At 37.9% G+C, this 27,959-nt stretch overlaps 2 protein-coding genes across 9 annotated transcripts in view; one reads left to right on the top strand and one right to left on the bottom strand.

Annotated features, from left to right (window-relative positions):
* The window catches only part of LOC126281322 (zinc finger RNA-binding protein), a 38,689-nt gene extending 25,227 nt beyond the window's left edge, over window positions 1-13,462 (bottom strand). Inside the window, exons 1-2 of one of the 3 annotated variants that reach the window (XM_049980172.1) lie at window positions 13,312-13,462; window positions 2,626-2,783 (exon numbers count right to left, since the gene is read on the bottom strand). In XM_049980172.1, the coding sequence (XP_049836129.1) occupies window positions 2,626-2,783; window positions 13,312-13,361 (208 nt within the window). In that variant the 5' untranslated portion in view covers window positions 13,362-13,462. The remainder of the gene's footprint in view (window positions 1-2,625; window positions 2,784-13,311) is intronic. The other 2 variants (XM_049980171.1, XM_049980173.1) reach the window with 2 other exon arrangements.
* A 369-nt stretch (window positions 13,463-13,831) lies between these two features.
* Window positions 13,832-27,959, top strand: part of LOC126281323 (AP-5 complex subunit beta-1-like) — a 137,120-nt gene continuing 122,992 nt past the window's right edge. For 3 of the 6 annotated variants that reach the window (XR_007551250.1, XM_049980178.1, XM_049980177.1), the window contains exons 1-4: window positions 13,843-14,162; window positions 14,234-14,356; window positions 14,446-14,541; window positions 25,561-25,704. Coding sequence is in view for 5 of the 6 variants with exons in the window: in XM_049980178.1 (XP_049836135.1) it covers window positions 14,061-14,162; window positions 14,234-14,356; window positions 14,446-14,541; window positions 25,561-25,704 (465 nt within the window). In the remaining variant the exon portion in view is untranslated. Of the gene's footprint in view, window positions 14,163-14,233; window positions 14,357-14,445; window positions 14,542-25,560; window positions 25,705-27,959 lie in introns of all 6 variants that reach the window. The other 3 variants (XM_049980174.1, XM_049980176.1, XM_049980175.1) reach the window with 3 other exon arrangements.

Below are 27,959 nucleotides of genomic sequence, written 5' to 3' on the forward strand. Positions count from 1 at the left end.
CCACTCCCGGGATTGGAATCACTACCTCTCCCCTAAAACCCACATCCTTTGGTCTTTTCCTCTCCTTCCCTCTTTCCTGATGAAGCAACCTTGGGTTGTGAAAGCTCGATGTGTGTGTGTGTGTGTGTGTGTGTGTGTGTGTGTGTGTGTGTGTGTGTGTGTGTGTGTGTTATTGTCTCCTATCAACATACCAACACTTATTTTGGATTCAAAGTGCCATAATCAAGTGCTGTAAGTGTTATAAATTGCCTAAGATGGCACACTGTCATATTAAAATACACTACTAGACACAATGTCTAAGAGTTGATAATTCTGGCTGTTTTTCATTACTGAATACACCATCTTGACTCAAGATGAAAGGCTCTGCCAGGAATATAGAATATCGACTCTTAGACAATGTGTCTAATAGTGTAATTTAATACAACAGTATGCCATCTTAGGCAATTTATAACAAAACACTTGATAATGGCACTTTGAAGCCAAAATCATCATTATGCAAGTGTCACACTGTAAACAAACAATTGTCTAATGGTGGTACTGACTTTAAAGACATGTATGATATGTTTAAGGAGAAATATCTGGAATTTTAAGCTGTGAAGTACAATTTCTACTAAAAATAGGCAATGAAAACTTTGTGTGTGTTCTGGTAGGTCCCAAGTTGATGTTTGTTCCACTGGTGGATACATGTTAGGATAAAAGTTAAAAGTTGGCTGACAACGTAAAAAGAGCCAGTTTGGGTGGGTGGGTGGTGGTGGGAAGATACACCTTAGGAGATCTAAAATTTTATACAGTCAACTTCATCACATATCTAATTTGCTAAATAGGAACGCAGATACACTAGGGATAAGAACAGATTATATGTAATACCATAATACCACAAGAAGTCTTCAGCTGAAAGATGTTAATTTACCTCACACTTTACTAGCACATGCAAACTGTCCTTTACTTCAAGGAGGGTCAAATAATATAAACACCCAATCACTGTAGAAGCCTCCGTATTATTGAGGTCTCATGGTAGCTAGGAGAAGACAACAAATAATTTGTTCATTGTATGCTTTCACGTAGTATCAACACCAACATTAAACAAAATTTATCAAGGGAACTGTCCCAAAAGAAATCTTGAATCATATTCTATTAAGTGAACTGGAAATTATCTAACTATATTTACTAGGGAAATATCTTGGCAAAGAAACAGACATGAAATCAGCTTTAGTATTTACGCCTCTCCACAATCAACCCAAAGATACTGTAAATTTTCACTTGGGCATTCCACCTCTCCCTTAACTGTTCAATCAAGTTATTGGAGAATTCACACATCACTGGAAATATTCTGCTTATCTAGGGTTTTACTAAGGGACGCGGTGAACTTACTATGTGTCAGCTATGCTTGCGGTAGAATGAATCTAAACTCTGCAATGGAGTTAGGACTGTTCGAACTGACTAATTTATTCCATGCAAAGTTTATCTATCAAACAAATCCATCAAAACTCTCAGACTTCTCCAATTTTAGTGTGTAAGGTACATCTTCAAAAATTTATTTGCAAATACCCTTGCTACCTCTGTGCACTTTCACTATTTCACAAATGCATGTACAAATGGTTGAACTTGTTGGCCAAATCGTTTGACAAAATTTCTCTGAAAACCAGCCTGCTTGCCAACACAAGAAGATTGACAAATTTATTTATAACAGGGAGCTGCAGAATCAGAATGTTCTGAAAACGAATCATGCAGTTTCATAGATTCATTTCATGCACCTCTTGCAAATAAAATGGATCCTTTTTGAAAATGTATTCAGGAAAATACACAAATTACAAAGTCGAATGATTAACTGCCGTCTTATATAAAAAGTGTAGTAGCCCTCATGAGTGCGGATACAAATCATATCGTTGGATTACAATGATTTAGGAATCTACTGTCACACGAACTATGGCACATTAATCCACGGTGGAAACAAACTAGGTATTTCAGCATGATAGCTACAGAATGTGATGACAGTTCTCAAACAATACATACGACATTTCTCTGATGTTTTGTTTGAGATCCTAGAAGGAGCTAGTGATGGTTTGGCAATTGAAATTTCATTTACAGTTCTGAACAATAGTCAAGAAGTTAAGCACCGCATACATAAAATCTGGTTTGCAAATATTTGGAAATTCAGAACAATAATCTTGACAAAATGAAATAATAAGCCTCAAAAAGATTTATAGGAGGGACGGGAGGGAGGAACAAATATCTTCATAGTTCCTGTGAAAATTTGACAATTTGGGCAGGAACAATAGAAATAATTTGATTTCCATTTATTATTAAAATTCTTATTATAATCTGTGTAATATCTAAGTATGTTGTATCTACACCCTTAATTAGTTCTGCAACACTGGCAGAGCAAATAGTGTAGAGTGAGGAAACATTTGCTTTAGCACAGGCTACCAGCCATAATGTATACTGATAATTACACAAGGCCGTTTACTGTGCTACCGGGTAAATACTTAATGTAACGAGATAAAACACTGTGTACATGCAGTCAGTAAGCAGTGTCACAACTACTCAGTCAAGGACGAGATCTTTAGCTTTGCCTGAAATACATACAATATTCCAAAATGAATACACAATACAATATTTCCCCACCTGCATAGGTCCCAGCTGTTGTGTGAGTGGCAGCTGTTTGATAAGCCGTCTCATACCCTGTGCCAGCTCTCTGCGCTGTGTATGTCGCTGCTGTTGCTGCAGTTGGAGTCACAGCATATCCCGTCTGTCCAGTCTGGTAAGCTGCAGCACCTGTCGCTCTGATAATAGAAACAATGATCAAATTATGCAGAGAAGTGCACACGCGTTAGGAATAATTTACTGTGTTAGTGCATTTATGATTCTGCTGTTGACAGTGCAAGCTGCTTTATCTCCAAGCAACAATAAACCTACATCCCTCTGAATCTGCTTACCGCATTCATCTCTGCCTCCCTCGACAATTTCTACCCCACACACTTCCCTCCAGTACTTAATTGGTGATCCCTTGATGTCTCAGAATGCGTCCTGCCAACTGATCCCCTCTTTTTGTCAGGCCATACCAAAAATTTCTCTTCTCCCAATTCTGTTCAGTACCTCCCCATTAGTTACACGTTCCCTCCATCTAATCTTCAACATTCTTCTGGAGCACCACATTTCTAAAGCTTCTAATCTCTTCTTGTCCAAACAATTTATCGTCCATGTTTCACTTCCATACATGACTACACCGCATACAAATACTTGCGGAAAGAACTTCCTGACACTTAAATCTATACTCTAAGTTAACAAATTTCTCAAAAAAGCTTTTCTTGCCATTGCCTGTCTGCATTTTATATCCTCCCTACTTCAACCATCAGTTATTTTGCTGCCCAAACAACAAAACTCATTCACTACTTCAAGTGCCTCATTTCCTAATTCTAATTATCTTAACCCTACCTGATTTGATTCGACTATTCCATTATCCTCCTTTTGCTTTTGTTGATGATCATCTTATGACCTTCTCTCAAGATACTGTTCATTCTATTCAACTGCTCTTCCAAGTCCTTTGCTGCCTGTGCCAAAAATGCTAGGCCATGAGCAAACCTCAAAGTTTTTATTTCTTCTCCCAGGATTCTAATTTATAATCCAAATTTTTCTTTTGTTTCCTTTATTGCTTGCTCAATATACAGATTGAATAACATCAGGGATAGGCTACAACCCTGCCTCACTCCCTTCTCAACCACTGCTTCCCTTTTGTGCCCCTTGACTTAACTGTCCTCTGGTTTCTGTGCATACAATGTGTCACAGTTCATTTAAAATAAATTTTTGTTAGCTGTTGTCTTTATATTATAGCTTATGATATAAAGACAATAAGGACAGCTAAAAATACCCATGTGACGAAACTTCGGTTCTCACAAATACTTTTTTTAATGAACTGCGACAGACATTGTGGATAAAAGCACACTTACAATGTTCACAGCTGTACTTTGTGAGATGGAAACTGAATACAAGGAATCTTGACTCAGTTGTGAGTAGCCAACCACAGTGCTCTTTCATAATTTCCTATGGTATGTTAATAAAGTTATATGATATTTTAGTCTATTAGATTAGAATTTACACATCTCCTATAGATTTCCAGCAAAATCAGAAATAAGACAAGTAGGCTACTGCAACTCGGGCTACACTACACATCAATCTAGTACAGCTATCTTATTTTCATATAGACATTTCTTTGGGTTTGACGTATCAAAAGCACACTTATCACATTCTAACCTGACCTAGGCCTTGGGCTTCACTACAGGTCAGCTTGTCAGAACATAAAAGTTTGTTTTCAGTTACCAAGTAAAACGAAATAATCTGTTACCAACCTTAAAATTTGTAACAACTGGATCAGTAAAAATTATTTTGACACTCTCCATACTGAAAACAGATGTAAACTACTTTCATGTTCCACCAAACAAATAATTACATTTAGCGATTCTCACTGGCCCACTGTCTACAACAGTCAATGAATTTCCAACATTGATGTACAACACAATAGCTGCTGACACCATCAGAGAAGGTTCATCTGAGCACTCGTCAGCAGGCTTGTGCGCATGCGCAGAGCTGAATTCGGGTATGAGCAGTGTGTTCTCCCAATTCTGGTTACTTTAAGTGTGGCTGTTTACTGTATAAGCAGTAGCAGCAAATAGCCAGATGCTACCCAGTCAAGATTTCTGGCACAGCCAAGCCGAGTTATAGTGGGGGGGTCATCCTCCACATGAACCGTGTACATGTTTCATGATATTGCCAGTCTCTCTCCGTTTAAATCTCCCATGTCAAATGAAAACAAAACAGATTTCTGTGGCCAGAAGCCATCAAGTGAGTTAATATACATTCTCTTAAATCATGAAAGACTAAAATAAGTTATCAGTGAACTACCATTAATGTCTTAATGAAGCTATTTCTGTCAGTTTTGTAAGAAATTCACTTCTAATCTTTTTCGCTGAGTGAGTCAGTTTATTTGAAACAAAAAGTTTCATTCCACACTAATAGCTACTTTCAACTTCGTTCAATTTCAAGTGCAAGTTTTTATTTTCTGGGATGAATGACATTATACCATAATAAAGAACCAAACATGAGAAACCAGTACTGGACCTCCAAGAAAACTGGTAACCTGAAAACCACATTGAAAAGCTGAATATCAGGTACTTCAGAGTGCATCTGGACACACAAATGTACAATTAAGAGTGGAATGAAGCATTTTAGTATGGTTTATGAAATTCTGATGCCGATTGAGTATCTCTGATGCCCCGTTACTTTTATGACACTGTAAGATCTCAAAGCTATATACGTAAACATTGACTTGAAATGACTACACAGGCAAATTTAGTTTTGACTAAATATTCAGTTTCAAATATACCAACAGCTCTAGCAGAATTTTACAAATCTGCCTTCCGTGAAACAGTTTTCTAATCACAAGACACCTGTCTAGTACTTCCCGTAGGCCGGAAGTTATTTCTTAATATGGGTTTACATCTCAAATTTATAGAATGCTAACCTATGCTAAACTGTAGACTGGCAGCATGTCATGTCTTCTTCACTGTAACTCCCCCACATGAATATATATTTATTCCTAAAATAGAATATAAACTTTCAGCTGTACTTTGCCTCAGACAACTTTGTTAATTTTTTACACATGTTGAAATAGTCATGGAATTTACTGTCCTTTATTCTGGTGTTAAGCTACACAAGGACCACTTAAAAACCTTTATTCCTTCTTACTAGCTTTTTGCAGTGCTGTGTAGTTGTTAACCTGATTGGAAAAGCTACATAACAATACTGCTGAGTACCAATTAACAAAAAATCTGTCAATGTAACCACATAGCAAAATGTTATGGTACTTTGAGCTGTATAGTCTAATTTTGAAATTAATATTATGCTAATAACTGTTTCCTTATTTCCATTCCTTACATGGCTAGGATATGATAAAACAATTGCTCCAGGTACAATTCCCTAGGTCCTCTTCAACAACATGCCGCAAGACTGCACATGGTCACGCGACACCCCACCATGCACAGAATTCCACACAGAAATGTGACGAAAAGTGTATGAGCAGAGCAAACGCCAAGCACGAGCTGCCTAGGTCATCATAGCTGAGCATGCGCAGTATGGCCTGTTGTCTGGTTCTATCTGGCGACTGCTTAAACGAACCTAGGATTCTGGCCAAATTGTGTATCAATTTCTTTGTCCTTTACACATCTTAAATTGCAACATTTCTGTATCTTGGAGGAGATTGAATGGTCGTTTCTGATATGGTTTGTTATTTACACCTGTTTGATGAAAATACTGTATACACCTTTATCTGGGTTTTCATAGAACAAATTTCTAGATTAAGCATACCTTATACCTGCACCAGTGAAACAATGCACTTGACAATTTGCATTACATAAAGTTAGGTTGGCTATATACCACAATAGCAATGTTGGAACAGCAGCCTGTATACACATAGCAAACTATTTGGCTTTCTGTTTCAACTTGTACCGGGTGTATACGAGGACAAGGAAAAAAATTCCAGATTTCCCAGTTAAAAATGCACTTTCACCCGGGTGGAATCATAAGTGTTTCCCTGTCAACTGACAGTATATTTCACCTCGGAACTGTATAACTTATCAATCCTTTGAATGGTTATGGTTTTATACATGGGTGTAGAATTTCCCGGCACTTTAGAGAACGAAACTCAAGGGGGGGGGGGAGACCTTTTGGAAAGACATTTGATGTGCAAAAACATGTACGCTGCATAATTTCGTTTTATGAATTCCACCAAACACCGCATGTTACTTTCCAAAGCATTGAAATCGAGATTGCGATGTGTGTTTGTAAGCCAGTCATAGCTCATGTCACGTGAATGTATTTTAATTCACACGATAACTCCCGGCCAAAGAAATCAATTTTGTTTTCATTTGACGTGAGTGCAGTAGACAAAGAGGAAACGGCAAAATCACTAAATGTAAACACGGGCCACGTGTAGACTACCCGCTGCCCTATTATAACTCAGACTGCTCTGCGCAACACACGCGTATCTACGACATTTCCGAACAGGGGCTATAATAGTAGATAGTGGCGTTCCTCAAGTGTTTGAGGTAGGACTGTAGCACAAATCTTTCTGAAGAATCTGATACATAAAACATACGTGTCTGGGGAATTGTAAGACATGTTATCTGATCTTAAGTGTGCCAAAGTGCAGCACCACACCTCTTCATACAACATTCTTCTGTCGCACGTCACTGTATTTCGGCCTGTGGTATCGCCATCAAACTATATACAGGACAGTGGAAATTAAAATGTCCTATGGTGCCTCTCCTGTTTCCAATCTGCTGGTTTGACATCCTGCCCCCCCCCCATTTTTTTCTTTTTCTTTCTTTCTAGAAAATTTGCACTCTTATTCCCTATTGGCTAACATCTTGCTGCTTTGTGTGACATAAAATTCAGTATAGGATGCATAAAACCAGTAAAGAGAAGAGACTAGCAAGACAGTACTCATTTCTTCAATCCTTAGCTCCTAGAATTTCTCTCTCTCTTAATCATGCTACAGCCTTACACGGCATGCATTCCTTTCTGCAAAAGGATCTGTTACCTCAAAGTACAAACGTTGTGCTACAAGAAAATTCAAAATGCCACTGTCTAATACTGAAAAAGCTGTAATTACAAATAGACCCAAGACTGGTGTGGTTTCTCAACCTGATTACCTGTATTTTGTCACTGTCTGAGATAAAACAAAATAGGCCTTTATAATACTGCAGCAATTTTAACACACGCCAAATAAGCGAGATTTTTGACAGAAATGGTCATTTTTATAGCATGGCAGAATATGATGATTAAAAAAGAGTACCAATAACAAATGCCTATTAGACCTGCCACAAGCAAAAAGCTTTTCGTTAGGAAATACTTTTACACTTCATTCGTACGCTCCAGTTTCACAAGCATGAAATTGATAAGCGGTAGTGCAAAATCTTTAAATAAATTTCGAATCGTCATATTCTTCCATAAATTAAGTGATGTCACCATTTCTCCTCCTTCCTCGTTCTAACAATGTTGCCATCACTAATTCTGTATCTATTCCTGCCAGTGTCAAAGTTTATTTGCCAGATAACTTGACTAACTCTTCTAGAATCACCAGTTAAGTTATCCCGCAATTATTCTCCGGTTAGGCAGTATTACGTGTTTGTACAATGTGTTTTCCACACTACTTCCAGAACAGACCTTAAAGCGGCTGCTAGCTGGAGACTGTACAACTGGCCCTTGCTAGTATATCGATCTGGCCAAAAATTGTCCTGGATACACCGAGAAGATAATACGTAATCTTTCTAACCTGTTATTCCCTTTAGTCATTTATTCGCACTCTGGTAGTCTGAAATGGATTTCGCTGGTAATCATAACAACGCTCATCATTCACAAACCCAATCAACCACATAATCAGAGAGTGGTTGGCTTTCTTTCGTTCGTCTATACTCTGCTCTGCTCATATAGCCCCTTTTGTCTGCAGGAAAGTTTATTTCTAGATGTGACGAGGATTCCACTGACAAGACATCACGTACACTATGCATGCATTCACAAATCAACTTATGATTCATTCAGAAATCAACTTGGAATGTGTTCAACAACGTTCAGAAACCGAGAAGGACATGTTTCAAAGTCATTAGAATAACGGATAGACCAATGTGCGCTGGATGCTAGGCACTTCATGAAACAAGGTTTTCTCCTCAGGAGCATGAATTGCCCCCCACCCCACTCCTAGATCCAGGGCTGCTGCACAATCTGGCAACTTGGCCGTGACAGTAAATTTTTTCCCGGTAGCGCCTAGCTTCTCTCTCTTTTGCAGCCGCTTACACAGCCACGTTTCTGTAGCCACAAGTGGAGAAGATACTACTCAACTGCGCATGATCCCATTTGTAACTGTTAAAACAAATCTAATATTAACAGTTGTGACGTCATGCTCGTTGGACACAATTTGTTGTTACGAAGCATTGCATAGTCTTCCTAAAGCCTTTGACATTTTGCTGTTGGCAGACGCTTGGATGAGTACTGGTTTGTTGCTGTATATGGCGCATTTCCTGTGCAATTTAATTTTTATTTCAGTTTTTTCTCTCATTCGCTGCAGTATTATTCTGCAGTAGCAGGATACAGTAATACCCTTTGTTAGAGTATCGGTTCTTACCAGTTAAAATTTTAAAAAAATTAACCGGGAACCAGTCTAGGATTAGTCTTGTTTTTTATACAATCAATGGTGGCTCTAGCAAGAAAGCATAAGTACTTTGAACAACATTGCTTATATGAACCCATTTATCTACTAGATGGAAAGAAGAGGTTCATTTGAGCAGCTGCCAGTGGGCTCATGTGCACGCACAGGACTGAATTTGTGTATGAGTAGTGCTACTTGAAGTGTGTGTTTGCCGTATAAGCAGTAGCAGCAAGTAGCCAGATGCTACCCAGAAAAATTATTCTGGTGCACCCAAGCTGCCAGATTCTCGCATGCGCAGAGCAAGCTGAGTTTTAGTGGGGAAGTCATCCTTCACATGACCATTTTACACGTTTCATGATGTTTATCTCTGTTTACAGCTCCGACGTCAAATGAAAACAAAACATTTCTGTGGCCAGGAACCATCAAGTGAATTAATATACATTCTCATAACCATGAAATACCAAAATAAGTTAGAAGTTTCAATTTTCCAATTTTTTATATTTACACGTTATTATCAGCCAACCATTAAAGTCTGAATGAAGCTATTTCTGCCAGTTTTGTAGAGAAATTTTCTTCTATTAATTAGTTCCACTGAGGCAGTTTATTTGAAACGAAGTGTTTCATTTCACACTATTGTCTACTTCCAATTTCATTCAATTTCAAGTGCAAATTTTCATTTTCTGGGACAAATGACAATACCATAACAAAGAACCAAACACGAGAATACAGCACTGGACCTCCAAGAAAATCGATATCATGAAAACCACATAGAAAAGCTGAATATCAGGTACTTCAGACTACATCTGGACATGATGACGACGAAGTCCCATACTCCTTGACAGAGTGTAGGGGGAACGATGAGGGAGATCCGCACCGCCGTACTGGGCAAGGTCCTAGTGGAGGTGGTTCTCCATTTCCTTCCTCCATCCGTAAAGGGGATGAATGATGACGACGACAACACCCAGTCATCTCGAGAAACGTGAAAATCCCTGACCCCGAAAGGAATCGAACCCGGGACCCCGTGCTCAGGAAGCGAGAACACAACCCCGAGACCCCAAGCTGCGAATGTAGAAATGTGCAGTTACAGCGGAATGAAGCATTTTAGTATGGTTCACGAAATTCTGATACTGCTGGATTAGACGCTGATGCCCTAAACCTTTTATGACACGGTAGGATGTCTTAATGCTATATATGTACAAACATACGTAAACATTGACTTGAAGTGGCTAAGCAGGCAAATTTGGTCAGTAGTTTTGAACTACAAATTTTGTTTCAAATATATTGACAGCTGTAGCAGAATTTTACAAATCTGCCTTCTGTGAAACAGTGTTTTTTTTTTATCACAAGGCACTTGTCTAGTACTTCCTCTAGTCCTGAAGTTATTTCTTGATTTCTGTTTACATCTTAAATTTCTAGAATGCCATTCTATGCCAAATTGTAGACAGGCAGCATACCGTGTTTCATCATTTTAACTCCCAACATGGCTTTATTATTATTATTCCTAGAGTAGAACATAAACTGTCAGTTGTACACTTTCTATGCATCACTGACAACCTTGTTAATTTTTCACACATTTTGAAATAGTTTCACTACATAGCAAAATGTTATGGTACTTTGAGCTGTGGAGTATAGCTTTGAAATGAATAATAGCAAAAAACTGCTTCCTTATTTGCATAGAATTGATGCTGCAGTACTGTGCATTGTCATGTGATGCCCCACCACACACAAAATTACACACAGAAATGCAACAAAAAGCATTATGAGCAGTACAGCCTGTTGTCTGGCAACTGCTCAAACGAACTTAAGAGCTCTCAAACAACTGAATAGTTTTTGCAAACAATGTTCACAATGGTGACAAACCATGCCATGCCATTCCTTGATCTCTCTCTAGTGAAAAAACTGAGTACCTCCTCAGAGTGTAACAAAACACATACACCAACTTATCTGCATGCTCTCTGCTACTGGTAGCCGACACAGAAAGCATAATGTCCTGAAGACGCTGCTGCACTGAGCAAAAGCACTAAAGATAACAAAAATCTTGTCACAAGACTGCAGCCACCTACAAAGTCTTCCAAAAGACTACAATCACTGCGTGATTCGCAGATTAGTCCAGACACTACACACAAAGAACACAAGAATCTTACATTTTTGCCTTCCTGTGAGCTAATGACAAAAATGACAGTGTGCACTGTAGAGCAACACTGGCAAGAACACGTGAAGTTTATCACATCTTGTGCCCAATAAACTAGGCATTTCAGAATATGCAATAGAACAGACACTGAACAATATTCACACCACCTGCATTCACAAGTGTTAATCGTTTCTGTGATAATACAATAACAGAAGTGACTGAAATTAAAATTGCAAATCACCTCTTGGTACAAGATGGAGTGCGGCCATCATGAAACAAGCCTGAAATAAACGTAATGCTTTATTTAGTACTGATTTGAGCAAAAGCGGTGTCACAGTTGGCGGAAGAGCTACATAATGAGGCTATTAACAATATGATAACTGTTTAATAGAGGGAAATCTGAGTTGCTTTGAGCCGATACTAGATGCTATGAACCAGTGTCAAGCTAGTTTCCTTGACATAACTAAGACATAGCAAATTGGTACAAAAGTTACATGCATGTACGGCTAGACCATGATAAGTTGACGATTCACGAGATAACTTTCAGTAATGGTAGGAGGTGTGTCTTGCCTCCACATTAAGACCGCTAAGGGTTGATGAGTGGTGACAAAGAAATTATCAGCTGCTTTGTACAGTGCAGGCACCACCACCCTTAACAAAACATACATTAATATTTTGCATCTAGAGACTGCTTAATTGGCTAATTTCTGGGCTGAACTAAACATAGCTAAAAATTTCAATCAGCTAATTATAACATGGTTGATTGTAAAATGGGTGTTGCAATATATGTAACGCTTCTAGTAAAAGTAATTATAAATTGTAACGAATTCAGATAAACAGTGTGGAAACAGCGAAAAAACTAATTTTAAACCAAGACATAAATTAACTACAGTTTAAATTTTATTATTTACTATGCTTTAATAAAATATCCGATATGCTATTACTCTACAATGGCATCTTTCACATTAATACAATACGTGAGAATAGATACAATCAATGTATTTCCATTACTACCAGGATAAATCCACTGACAAGTACATACTAATTTCAGATTACCAGTTACATGGATTTAATTGTTACCACACTTTGGTAATTTTTGGATATGATCCAAAAACAAACAGTACAGGCGATCTTTGTCAATCAACGACGCTCTACCTTTTGGTTGGCGTGACAATTTATACTGTAATCTACTGATACTTAAAGAGGTTCCAAGCTGGTTCGAACAATCTGTACACCTAAACTGCTCTGCTCTATCACTTATTTCAACCAGTAGGATGAAAGCACTCTCCCCGGGCAATATCTATCGTCAATCGATACGCGTAAAAGAAACATTCTAGGACGCGACATCAAGTACAACGGTATATCGTTCGAGGAGCACTTAAGAACACACAACGTACAAACCACTTCCCATAAATAGGCTAATTATTAAACGAACTCTTCCTGATTAAGTTGTACCTCAAACTTGATACGTGATGTATCCTCCTTGCCTTTTTCCTTAGACAATGGCCGTACACGAATTCAACACAATCACTTCAAAGGATAGGCGGGAATTAGAGTATATTAACATTTTCGCAAATAAGCATAGCTTCGCGTCGATTCGCCGAAATGACAATGTTAAGAACCCAAATTTGTTACCTAAAATTCAACTAAACAAATTCAAAGGCCAAGATGGCGTCGCTTCACGACCGCCAATTCACGAGCGAACGTAAACTTCCTAAAAAAGGATAAGAAATAATGTAATTAACCCGCAAGTCCTTACTACTTTTTCTTTACATTACAGCTGAACATATAGCACTAGCTTCCATCACATATTTATTCCATCATGCTTGAGACCGACACCCCTCGCCGCCATTCACGATGATCGGATAAGCCGGTGAACAGGATTCACCAAAAATAACCCTGCTTGATAACAATCGCTTAAGTTAATAACAATAATAAGAGAAAAATATCTCATGCAAAACGTAAACAAATATATACACACCCATACTGCGTCCCGCCGTGCGTAAAACCAAAATAATTGTTCGTAGCCATCCTCCTCCGACAACGCAAGAGAAAGAACAAGATCGCTGCTATTACAGACCCGTTGTATAGCAAGAGCTATTCCGATTGGTCGAAAGGCAGGGACGTGGCTTAAAAATTCCACAGATAACATATTTGTTCTGTAAATTCCAGGAATGTGAAGTTTAGAAATTTCACAATACATTGTTATTATTACTGTAAACTGGGCCAATCTTTTATTAGCTTGTAACCTGATTAAACTAGAATGTTATTATTGAATTAGGAAGTCCTTACACATAAATTTGGATAATCACATAGCATTTTTAGTGTCCATATTATATTCAGATCTAATTTTAAAATAGTAAAATTTATTAATTAAAACCTCTATGATACAGTTAAACAAATTTTTGATCTGGAAGGAAACTATTCCATCTTAATTTTCAACAATCCATGTTTTCCATTCTCAACTGAGAATCTACCGTCGAAGGAATCTAACCCAACAATCTAGATAAATATCTTTGCAGTTTGCTGTGTTTTGTAATCTGACAGGCAGTGTAAGTAAACAAACGATGGTGTGAAGGTTAGAGGCGTATTGTGCTGTCAAAGTAAAGCACAATGTGCGTATTATAAAGACATGTTAAACGAAAGAAGTCACTTGGATAACACGTTATGCGTTAAATGATGAAAATTAAAATCACATACGAATAGCTAAGTTCATGTTCCGTTTTGATAATGTTGACCACCAAAGATAAGCATCAATTGAAACTGCTTGGCTTGAAGGATGTATTTTCGAATTCTCTTGAACTCCACGACATTTTTGACTGTGCACTGAAGGTAAAAGTTGTTTTCCAGCGTACGTAAAAGATGAAAATCACTTTCACCTATTGTAATAGTCAAATTTTCAGGTGCTCTTAGAGGAAAAATATGTTGTGATGACTACCAAATTAAGTATATGCACGTTTATAGAAGAACAGACGTCTCTGTTGAACTCTGTGACTGACGCAGAATTAATTTTTGCAACACTGAAGGCAAGTAACTGGAGGACCAGTAAGTACTCTAACCAAATAGCAGTTAGCTGCATTGCTGCAACAAAAGGAATAATTTCAATCTATTTCAGAATTTGTTTGAGTCTTGTGTGGAAGATGATGATATTCTGCTACAAGGAAAATGCTTGTCAACAATGACAACTGTGCTGGTGCAAACAATAACAGTCGTAAGTCAAATTTTCGTAACCCATACTCTGTTTAAATGATATGTTATGATAATAAAAACTAACAATGATTCGGAAAAAAACTTTTTACCCCACGAAAACTCTCTTGTAATTTGATACTTAGAAGTCACAGGAATATGTATTGAATAACAGCTGGAAGTAAAACTTCTATTTTTAAAACAGGTAGATTATTTAAAATGAAATCTATTTGTTTATCCATTCATGCAGGAATGTTTTCACTGTGATATTGATTTTATCACCATCTTCTCCCATAGGCTAGGCCTTGCTGATGCTGCCATATTAGTCTCTCCTCATCCGACTGTTTTAAGTCGGTGTACTGTTTGAATTTAAGCCTATTCATCATAGAATCCAGATGATTCTTCTGAAGTTTTCCGCTTCTGTTCATCCCCCAAATATTGTGGACAAGTATTTTTTTGTGACTTGTATTGTGGCAGGGATACAGGGATATGGAGGTAACCCTGCCCACAGTTGTCGGGCGTGTAGGATGCAGTCTGCAAGTGTTGGCTCATGTCAGCACCAGTGATGTCTGTTGCTTGGGTTCTTAGGCCATCCTCAGTCTGTAGGGGCAGCTGGTGGAAGTTGTGAAGAATGCTGGTTTCACATATCGGGTGCAAGCAGAGCTCACAATTTGCAGCTTCATTCCCAGAATCAATTTGGAGGGGGGGGACTTTAGTTTGGAACCAAGTAGAGGGTCTCAACCAAAGGGCTCTTTGGTTCTGTCACAGTTTTAGCTGCAGATTTCTGGACCTGCATTGTGGGGTGGAAAACTGTAGGGCTCACCTGTCAATATGTAGAGAGCAAATTCAGACCAAGTAGAAAGTAAAGACACTTTGACTGTCAAAATTTTGTTAGTAAATTGTTGAAATATTTGTAATAAAAGTTCATGAATTGCCTTCCAGGCAAAATATTATCACAGGTTGTGCAGCTCACATCAGCTCATATTAATAGATGCAAGGGAAAAGTCTATACAAGTATTCCCACAGGAGTGTGTTTTGAACGGCCAGTGTCGGTTGATCACAGTCAGTGTGCTCCCTGCCGCCGTTGGATAAGCAGCTGCAGCAGCAAGTTGTGAATGATAAATGACCTAGTAGATAGTGTCGGAAGTTCCATGCGGCTTTTCACGGATGATGCTGTAGTATACAGAGAAGTTGCAGCATTAGAAAGTTGTAGCGAAACGCAGGAAGATCTGCAGCGGATAGGCACTTGGTGCTGGGAGTGGCAACTGACCCTTAACATGGACAAATGTAATGTATTGCGAATACTTAGAAATAAGGATCCTTTATTGTATGATTATATGATAGTGGAACAAACACTGGCAGCAGTTACTTCTGTAAAATATCTGGGAGTATGCGTGCAGAACAATTTGAAGTGGAATGATCATATAAAATTAATTGTTGGTTAGGTGGGTGCCAGGTTGAGATTCACTGGGAGAATCCTTAGAAAATGTAGTCCATCAACAAAGGAGGTGGCTCACAAAACACTCGGTCGACCTATACTTGAGTATTGCTCATCAGTGTGGGATGTGTACCAGATCGGGTTGACGGAGGAGATAGAGAAGATCCCAAAAAAAAAAAAGAGCGGCGCGTTTCGTCACAGGGTTATTTGGTAACCGTGATAGCGTTACGGAGATGTTTAACAAACTCAAGTGGCAGACACTGCAAGAGAGGCGCTCTGCATCGCGGTGTAGCTTGCTCGCCAGGTTTCAAGAGGGTGCGTTTCTGGATGAGGTATCGAATATATTGCTTCCCCCTACTTATAAATCCCGAGGAGATCACGAATATAAAATTAGAGAGATTAGAGCGCGCACGGAGGCTTTCAGACAGTCGTTCTTTCCGCGAACATTACGAGACTGGAACAGGAAAGAGAGGTAATGACAGTGGCACGTAAAGTGCCCTCCGCCACACACCGTTGGGTGGCTTGCGGAGTAAAAATGTAGATGTAGTGTGTTAGGCACCCATCTATTCCATATTTATACAAATGACATACGAATCTCAGAAACTCCAGGCAAGACCATGTTCTCTGCAGATGATACTAATGCAGTAAGTGATCTTAAGGTATCTCTCTCCACAACAACTGATCAAGTCCTTATATTTATGGTTGAATGAAAACAGGTTACTGTTAATGTGACAAAAATAGATTGTGTAGAATTTAGAAAGATGAATTGAAACCAAAATCTTCATTTGGTACTGGGTGGAAATGAGTTAGAAAGGGTATGATGAGCAAAACTTTTAGGAATACGTGTTGACTAAGATAAACTGGAAACTCTCCCAGTGACTCAGTTCTGCATGTTTTGCCCTGGATGCCTCAGATGCTGCTGGAATGGTTTAGTTAAGTTACTTACCGCCCCTTGCAGCTCATGGAATAGTTTTCTGAGACAAGATTAATAGCAGATTATGAAATTTACACATAGCTCTGCTTGGGTTCACTGCAAGCCCATATTTCAAAAGTTGTATTTGTGCTGATGAAAAGAGCTAGACCAGTAAGAAATATAAAAATGCCATCATCCCGAATTTATTTTATTGGCTACAAGTTTTGGCAATATAATATGTCCTCCATTCTAGACAGTGGCTGAATTTTTCAATGATAAATTATGTGAATGACCTACATGAAAAATAACCAGTCTTTGCACCAGCTTACATAAACACAATTTTAGCACACATCAACAATTAAAACACAACTTACTTGTGTTCTAGCTGTTGATGTGTGCTAAAGCTACAAGGTCTGAAACATCTCCATTGTGTGCAGCTGTCGAACTTGTTGTTCGAGACAATTTTTGGAAAATGTGTTTAAATGTACTTCACAATATTGGCTGTCCTTACTGCCTGCAAACTGTTACACAATTTGTGTATTTTTGTGGTACTGAGTGTAGACTTTATTTGACTGATACTAAAACTGTCACTTTTAACCTTATGACACCAAAATAATTTCACATCAGAAATACAGCACCTATACCCAATCTTCTACAGAAATGGTTACACAGTCAACCATTTTCAGAAGGCTTTTCAACCAGCTACTTTGCTGCATGGTAGAGAAGTAGAGCAAGATGAAGTAAAGACTGTGGCTTACCTACCACATTTGGGACCTATTTCTGCCAAGAACAGCAGGATTTTCAAGAAGCATTACATCAAGTGTTCTTTCCATATACCATGCCAAAATAAAAGGGCTACTTGGAAATCTGAAAGATGACCTTGATTTTCACAAACCATGGTTTTACGATATTCCATGCCAAAGTGACATGTCATACAATGCTACAACCAGGGCAATAGTCTTCAGATGCAAAGAACATGAGATGCACACCCAGTTGAGGTAGACAGCTATGTCAGCCATTGGCGAGCACTATCTGTATCTTAATCATGACATGAACTATTAAAAAAATGATGGTTCTGACACAGACTGGGAAATGTTATAAAGAGTTGAGAGGGACAAAGGTGGCGAGAAACCTAATGAATCAAGACACTAAGACCCTGTACTGGAGTTGCTAAAACAGCACTGCAACAAAACTCAAGAAAAAGATCATGGAATGTGGAAAGGGGAACGAACCCCAGAAGCACTGTACTGAGAACAGAATGCCAGACCACAATCAAGCAAATCTGGACAAATTAGGTGTGCTAACTAATGGCCAGGTCCACTGGACCGAAAACGGATGTCTCAGGACAATTCTTGGGGGAATGAACCATAGATGAGACACCTAGTACCAACTACGGAAAAGGAAAGCAGTAGATATAAACTCTGGACCAGTTCCACTTGATTAGCAGTTTTAGTAGCACCTGATGAAGACAAAGCATCATGTTACCAAAACATTGTGCGTGGATGACACTGACATCCAGTAGAACACCTGACACCACTAAATGTCAATAGAATGCTTGAAAAGCCTGAAGAATTACATCCTATAATTGACTTGAGTTCACCTAGATATGTTAGACATGTCCCAATAACTTCATAGTCAGACTCATTAGATAAAATATTTTTGCCCAATCCAATGAACACTCCTCCACTTACTGTGCCTTCTTCCTTTCAGAGCTTGTTGACAACAAGAAAACTAGATCTCAGTGCACCTCAGTTTTTTTGTAGAAGATTAAATATTTTTTACGCTTTCACATCATCATCATAAATAAACCTGTTTTGTTTTTGTGGTCTAGTTTCAATCTCTTTTGGGTACAAGGTTAGAGACATGAACAACAAACATTTTTGGATCTTGTAATGGTAATCCTCTTACATGAAAGACTTCAAAAGGAGTTTTACCTCTCACAAGATTTGAACCAGTTTTATTTATTACATAAGCTGCTATGTTATCTGCTTCAGCCCATTAATTTTTGGGTATTACTGAAGTTATTGAACAAGAAGCTTCAGCCATAGTGCATCTTTCTCTTTCAGCTCTTTCATTTTGCTGTGATGTGTTCAGTTCTTCTTTGATGAGTTATGTCAGTTTCACTCAGAAATGGACCTAAATCAGTGTTCATAAATTATTGTCAATTATTTCTCCTTATAACTTGAATTTTTAGGCCAGTTTCTCTGTAAGCTTTTGCAATAAAGTTCTTCATCAAATCTTTAACCTGATCATTTTGTTTTATAAAGAATACTTTGTGATAACCTGAATAGTCATCCTCAAAACAAAACAAAAATCACGCTCCTCCAAGAAGTAAATATATTTCCACAGGTTCGCAAATGTTGGCATGAACCAATTCAAAAGAGGCTTTAGCTTTTGAGCTGATGGGGAAGGACAAGTGATTTGTTTACCTGCCAAACACGCTTTGCAAGTGACAAAGTCAATAACGAAGTCCACCCCGTTCTGCAACATAACTCTCTCATAAGCGTAATGCTGTGATGGCACAATGTTTTATGCTGAACACTCAAGCTCTCAACATTTTAGACAAATTTACCATGCCATAGTTCAGTAATTCACACACACTATCAATATTGATCTATGAAAAGTCACTAGTGTCATACTGTCAACCGTGCAGTGCATTTTATCTCCACACTTCAAAGTAACTATTGATATTGCTCTGATTGTGTACTGTTTAAGGAAAACAATATACAATGCATGTTATTTACATGTTGGAATAATGCACGAACTTCACTTTTACTGTTCAAGAATTCACATTGTTCCCTGTTTGACACTACACACATACCTTTGTACAATACAATTCCTAGTGAAAACAGGTTGAATTGCAGTTCAGGCATTAAAAACACTCCACTGACTATTGTTCTGATAAACTTAATGATGTTCCAGGTGTACAGTTCCACAGTACCATGCCCAATCACATCAATGAGTTTATCAACATCTACAGTTACTTTCATTGAGCTTCACACATTGTCCATTTTCTTAAACAACTCACACTTATTGCAAATATGCTGACTACTCCCTGTATCCGTGAACCAGTAATCTTCTAGGTCAGCTCCTTGACTCTTACACATAAAGGCATTTACATCCTGAGACTTTTTGCCTGCCATGGACTTCAGCAATCTGCAGTCTGACTTCAAATGACCTTTTTTCTTACAGTAATTGTAGCTTCTCGTTTCCCTCTTCATTTTGTTTTTACAGTCCTTTGAAAAATGGCCCTCTTTACTACAAGTGTAACAGGTAATTTTTTGCTGCCTGCGTACACTGGCCAAAGCTACCTTCCGTTAATCAAGCTGATAGGTTCTCTCTTCCTGAATGAGCAGTCTTGAAGTTCACTCATTAAGTGTTTGCTTCTCAAAGCGGATGGACTCCCATGTTGAATGGAAATGTTTATATCTCTCTGACAAGGACATCAACACCTTGGTTATTATCATTTTCTCTGAAAGTGGTTCACCCACTTGCTTCAAATTAATGTTGATATCCTCTATTTTTGACATAACTGTAACTATCGAGTCATCACCAAATTGAAGTGAGAAAACTTTTGCTGAAGTAGGTGAATGCTCACTGTGGACTCTTTCTCATACATTGCCCTCAGTTTAGGCCACATGCCAGCCGAGATCGTATATGACAGTAGGTGATCCACATCAGCAATAAGTTCATGTGCTTTTGCATCCTTTCCCACTCATTTTTTTTCTGCAGCTTGTTTCTTCTTCAGAGGCTTAAGGATACAGGGTACTTTTCCGGCTCAGTATTATGTAAAAATCAACACATATTTCTTTCAGGCACTTTCTATAATGTATATGTTTTACAGATTTTTTGTTGATATCAGGTAATGCAGCACACTTTCTAAACAAATTAGAGGTATTTTGATATTTTTGAACCTGCTTAGGCTTATTAAAAAATTTACAAAGAAATTGATGCATTTTTTTCCCAAAGAGCTTCCTCATATTGAGGTACCATTTAATCTAATGTTATACGTTTTTACCCGATATGCATGACATGATGGCTGAGGTACTAGACCTATTTAATTCCACCTATTATCAATATTACAAAGATAAAAAACTTCACATCTTACTTTATAATTTTTTTCCCAATAAAAATGTTATTTTTTCTATAAATTAGTTGATTATTCAGTAAAGCTTAGGTCTACTACATGAGTATGGACTATTGCAAGTTACACAAAACAATTATAGCAATACTTTATCAACTTTAGGAAATATTTGTACCTGAATTCTGAAAAATACAACTTGCAGGAAATTTGCAAATGAAGATGTGAGTCCAATTAAACTGCGCCTCAAACATTCCTGCAGCATAGTCTTCATCCTGCAGCATTTCTTCATCTTCAAGCTTCCTCTTGGCATTCCTTTTAGCACTTATTGCTTCACTGGTAACTTGAAGAGTCAATCTTTCAGCTTCAAGCACCTGTTGTCTGTCACATGCAAGCAATTGATCTTCCATATTAGAGCCACATTTTATGCCTAAATTTCTCAGGTCTTCCACCCTTCCTATCACTCCATCATTGAAACATATCACTACATCTAGTAGACCAACTTTTAATGTATTTAGTCCTACAAAAACATTCTTGTGTAATCTTTTCCATATGCAATGGTTGAAACTTTCATTTGTATTCGGAGTGCCCCCATGAAGGCATTTACTAAGTGGGGTCAGGATCACTCAGGTCTCTAAAAATTGGTTTTATTTCATCATAGCATCCTCAACAACAGAATGCTTATGATATATTTGACCACTTTCTTTTGCTTTTTGGTAACCATACCAAGAATCTGCTTATTTAGAGCAAAGTCCGTGAACGGGGTGGTCATCTATGGACAACTTATGAAAGTAAGTGGCCCATACAGCTTTTATCATTGCTGTAACATCATTCTGAGGTGCATTTCATCTAATGGCCAGTCCATAATAACTCTGAAGGAGGTTTATTTCAGTTTCTGTCAATCTGCCTCGGCCAGACAGAGACTTTCCATCAGATAGCAACTTTACTTTCATTTCTCTTCGTAGCTTGCTCAATCTAGCAGCCATCCTCTTTTGCACATGTCCATAACACTCCAGTTTTGTTGCCAAGGCATCACCATATACATTGAACTCATTAATTTTATTGAAAGCTTTAGAGTCCCCTTCGCCTAGGTACTGCGTATATCTAGCATTATAAATAGACCCCAACCTTCGTAATATTTTTAGATCCCCATCACACTCCATACCTCCACCGTAACCATCATAATTTTTAGAACACTGATGTTCAATATTCCCTTCCAGTGTTGCCATGGTAGGTGTGGCAGTACTTAGATAAGAACTCAACATCAACAACTTTTCCATTTTCCAGAGAAGTAACACTTACAACACCATTCAAGGAACAATGTCTTCAACATCGCCATGTCCCATCAACTGCAACAGCAATGTCCCTGGTTCCACTAATATTTACAGTTTCTTCTACTGCATGTTTCATAGATGCTTTAGACACAACTGTCAAGGCACCTAAAAGTATTTGTATGTTCTTACTGAACCTAATGTCCGGCCCCGGTAGCTGAGTGGTCAGCGTGACTCTAAGGTCCCGGGTTCGATTCCCACCTGGGTCGGAGATTTTCTCTGCTCAGGAACTGGGTGTTGTGTTGTCCTAATCATCATCATTTCATCCCCATCAACGCGCAAGTCGCCTAAGTGGCGTCAACTCGAAAGACCTGCACCAGGCGAACGGTCTACCTGACGGAAGGCCCTAGCTACACGGCATTTCATTTTACTGAACCTACTGGGAGGAGGAGGAAGGGCCATCAAACCACAAAATGTTTGAGCAGTCTGTTTTTCCTTTTCCTATTGCACGCATTGCATACAGTAACTACAATTTCACATCATATGAATTATGCGCAATGTTCGAAGTCATCTTCGAGGCAGATTTATTGCAGCATCTACACAGAACAACCAATTTGGACGCTAAACCCTTCCTGCTACTTTGTTGCTCAGTTATTCCCAGACAGCCTACACCATCACATTGTTTACATTTCGCCACTTCCTTCATCAAAGAAGATAAAATGCCCACATCAACAACAACAAATCTACTACAAATAGCGTTGTTGTTAACACAAAAATTTGAATGATCGGGAGGCGTGCCATGTGGGAGTTTCTTCCCTGAAGAACTGATACATAGATTACCTTCAACTGTGTGACTTGCTTTGTTTGTGAACTGGTTACCATGGAATTTCTTGATGTGTGGTATAGTTCATATTTATTGCACAATACAGGATATGTACTTCCACAAATATACGTAGCGCTTGGGCAACAAACATTGAGTAACACATGAACAAACTGCTTTAGGGAAACAAAATAAATACCAGCAAAGATAATCATTTACAGACCCCAGAAACATGCACTGTTACCAACATATACAATGTTTCATATGTATAATCACTAGAAACAGTTCAGTTCTTTTCAAAATAATTCTGGTTTCTGTAACAAAAATAAATGGAGTGTGGCAGTGTACATGACCGTAACTTTAAAATTTGGTGTATATAGGTAATTTTTCATTTGAAACCCTGTAATGTATATATCAATATAATCAGGAAAGACTATAGAATTTAATAAAACCATTAAAAAAATCCGAATTTTCCACCATTCATAAGTACCTTGTATCCTCAATAGCTTTGCCATTGACAGTGTCTAAAAAGCCTTTTCCACTGAATGTCCAATTTTAAGTAATGTGTCTTGATTAGTTTTGGTTATGTCATCAGCTGTGCTTCCAGGACTAACAGTGGCTCCTCAATTTGTGATTTGATGCTTTTGTGGGACAATGTTATCTGCTGTGCCCACTGCAGACTGCTGATGACATATGGGAGTAGGTGTGGAGACGTGCACCTTGTGGCCTGACTGCAAAAATGCCTGTGGTGCCAACAAACAGAGTAAGGTTGTTTTCCTTCTGTTATTTGGCCATCTGTTTGGTTCTACCAGTGGAATGAGTGATTGTCTTCTTTATTTTGTCTGGTGCAGGATCGCTTGTTTGTCACTGCTTCTGAAGTGCGTCCGTATGACATCCGACTCCAGAGCTATTCGTGTTAGTTTGCTGCTCATGTCATATAGCAGCGGTGTAACTGACATCATTAATTGCTTGCATCACTACCTCTAAGTGTTTGCCTGTTCCATCATAGTGTGAATTTTGTCTGCTACTGATAATAAGGGATTAATATCACTTTTATCGCACATCACCATGGCAGTTTTTACTGATAGGCTAGCTGTGTCAGCCAAACATGTCGTAGTATTACATCTGATTTTGCTTCTTCTTTAGTGATGTTTCTTAGGTGTCACCAGAATTGAGATTATGCTCTATCACCAATATGTTCACACTGGGATACCTGCAGCATACATTGGTCTACTGATTTACACATTTGGCTGACTAAGGTGTCCCTCAAATTGAGATATTGATATTGCAAGGGGGACTTTAATGTAATGTCTGAAACCACTGTGACTGTTCAGGCATCTAAGCTGTTAACTGTCACTGCAAATTTTATGTGATATCTAGTAATAATGTTTTGCATGGTGCCATGTCTAACATTGCAAACCACATTTCTGGCTTCTCTGATAAGTACTGTTTGTCATATATACCGTCCATCTCGCTGCTTGCAGGAATAAATTAATGCCGCTGTGTGTTGCACTTTGTGTTTGTAATTCACTTATCCACTTTTGCAGATCTCTTAGTTGAAAACCAGCTTTGCCATTACAACTCAATAAAAGCTATAATGTGAAGTCACTGTTTGATTTTATACATTGACTGGGGTTTCTGTATTCCTTTGTATTCTAGGGTTCACCAAGTTACAGGATTCTTCCATAATACGAGCAATAATAATTCAGTCATACACACAGAACCAAATAAACTAATATTATTCTTATGATGATGAAAACATGCCATGACAGCGAAAAGTAAATGAGGAGCTAAACACAAAACTAAAAACTAAAAAGTTATTATACTAATAATATCTTATGGAACTGAGTAAAGTTAGGTTGGTAGACCAAAGAACAATGTATATGCTTTTAATCATCAATGAAAGTCAATGCTTCCCATAGGTGGGTGGCGGGTTTATCCAGTTACCTTTATTTTTTTATCATAAGAAAGTCTATAAATTAACATATGTATATATGCCACCAAACAAACAAAAACCCATCTTCTGCATATACAGATTATTACGCAAAGACAAAACTGCACAGGACATTCGTGGAACAAATCCATAAACTACATATTTTTCTTAAAATTTTAATAATTTGATACACCAGCATAATTATCAAGTCTTTCCCATTCAAAGAAAAACATTTTCTGTTTGTTACTTACAATGATGATTTGAGAACAGCATCTGTAAGACTGAAATTAGCACTACAAAAAGATTCATTACATCAGCAAAACACATGAAACTCAGATGAACTACATATGATTATTTTGCAAGTGATTGTAATTGTCCTGATTTTTTTCAAAAGAAATAATTATATTAATAATGTCTTGTGGCATTTAGGTGAATTGTATCACCCTGGTTTTGAGTCACTCTTTCAGAAATTATGGTCTATACGCCAGGGAATTGCTCAAGCTCACATGTCATGATGGTCAACAATTAATGTTTTGACATAACAATAACTTCCTTGTTTTAATTTAAAATGCAATTTTTCTGCAAAAGTTTCAGGGCTCTGAAGTATTTGGACTATTCTCGGAAGTCCTCAATTTTTTAATGGTACTTGTGAAACAAGTGAATAATGTGAAAAACTCGCATGTAAGATCAGTTGCTGCCAATTGTCTTCTGGAATTGGAGTTGTGTTTTCCAGTAAGTAAACTGCCTTACATCTTTTATTAGACTGTGTTTACTGTTGCCATACATGTTTTTTTTAGATGTGTTACTCTTATCAATTTGTTTTCTCTATGCAGTAAGTTATACAACAGTACACAGTTCATTCGTTAATTATTTTTGTTACCATTCATAAAATGCTGATTATTACGTGGTGCTCACCTACAATCATCTTGGACACATCTGTGTTTGGCAAATCTGATTACTGTAATTCAAAAGGAGCAATGATATACAATTGTAATACCAGAAAGAAAAACAATGTTAATTACTCTGCATTAAGGTTATCTTTAGCACAGAAAGGGGTGCACAGTGGTGCTACGAGAATTTTTGTTCGTTTACTCAACGATATAAAGTGTCTGACGGACAACAAAGTTAAATCTGAAAACAAACTGAAGAAGTTTTTCCTTGAAACTTCATGGCAGATTAAAACTGTGTGTCGACTGAGACTCGAACTCGGGACTTTGCCTTTCGTGAGCAAGTGCTCTACCATCTGAGCTACCGAAGCACAACTCGCGGCCAGTGTGGCTAAGCCATGTCTCCGCAGTATCCTTTCTTTCAGGAGTGCTAGCTCTGCAAGGTTCGCAGCAGAGCTTCTGTAAAGTTTGGAAGGTAGGAGACGAGATACTGGCAGAAGTAAGGCTGTGAGGACTGGCTGTGAGTTGTGCTTCAGTAGCTCAGATGGTAGAGCACTTGCCCACGAAAGGCAAAGGTCCCGAGTTCGAGTCCCGGTCGACGCACAGTTTTAATCTGCCAGGAAGTTTCATATCAGCGCACACTCCGCTGCAGAGTGAAAATCTCATTCTGGAAGTTTTTCCTTGACAACTTCTCCTACTCTACAGAATAATTTCTGTTACTGTAATGTGTAAAAGGTGGTCTGTAGGAATTACCAATTCACCTCTATATTTTTGAGATGCAAGTGTAAAATGACCCTTTCCACATAATTTCAATTTATTGTATAAATTGATCCATGGAATATGAAATTAAATAACTAGCTTCAACATAGACGGGTATGCCCAAGTAGGGTCAGTACATACCCTCCCTCTCTCCCCACATCCACCCTTCCTACTCTTTACTCCTCCAAAATTGCAGCCCAAGGTGGGATACTTGAGAATGGATCTTAAGCATTTACTGATATTCCCGAATATCTTAATGTCTTAATGAAAAGCCCACCAGACAGTATGCATGTCTTGATAACATAATTAGTAATGTATATAAAGATACTCTTGAATGTGATGTAATAGAGTTAGGAATATCAGATCATGCAGGACTATGGCTTCGAATAGAAAATACAAAACTCAACCCTAAAGAAAGACAAGTAACATATAGACTTCTAGGAGAATCCAATGTAAATAACATGATTAATGAATTACAGGAAATTGATTGGTCTCATAAAATTAATAATAATAAAACAACTGACAAATGCTTTACTATTTTCCTCACAGAAATTAAGCACATTGTAGAAAAGACGTGCCCCACTGTAACAAAAAGACAACATCCTAATAATACACATAAGCAGTGGCCTGCTAACAAGTGGTACACTCCAAAACTTAACAAACTTAGGATACTACTCCTAATTCTGAAGGATAAGTCTGGAAAAAGTGATCAAGACAAGGCAAATTACATAAATATGAGAAAACTTTACAAATCAGAAATAAAAGGGGATAAGTGCAATGCAAATGATTAATATATTTTGAATTCCAAAAATAAATGTAAAGCAGCTTGGAAAGTCATAAAACAGGAAATTAATAACACCAATAAAGAAAACAACATCCCTATAGACTGCGATACACTCAATGATTATTTTGTAAATAGTGCCACTACCACTCCACTCAATAATTCTACCACAGATGCAGAAACACTACTCATTCATACAAAACAGACTAGTGAGAAATTTACTTGGACCCCTATCACCCTAAATGACATTTGCAAAGCGATAAACAAACTAAGCAATTCCAAAACAGAAGACTATTATGGACTCAGTAATTTCATCATAAAGCGTATAACAAAGGAAATCAAAATGCCACTTCTCTCACTGTCAAACAGAGTACTAGATGAAGGAATTTTTCCAGAATGTCTTAAGCTCACAGTTACACTACCTATGTATAAAAAAGGTGATAAAAACCTCCCAAACAACTACAGACCCATATCAATAGTACCAATCATATCCAAAATAATAGAAAATTGTATGCATATGCAGCTATACAGCTATTTTGAAAGCAACAAACTACTAAATG

The sequence above is a fragment of the Schistocerca gregaria genome, chromosome 7, assembly GCF_023897955.1.
Source record: "Schistocerca gregaria isolate iqSchGreg1 chromosome 7, iqSchGreg1.2, whole genome shotgun sequence".
Lineage (NCBI taxonomy): Eukaryota > Metazoa > Arthropoda > Insecta > Orthoptera > Acrididae > Schistocerca > Schistocerca gregaria.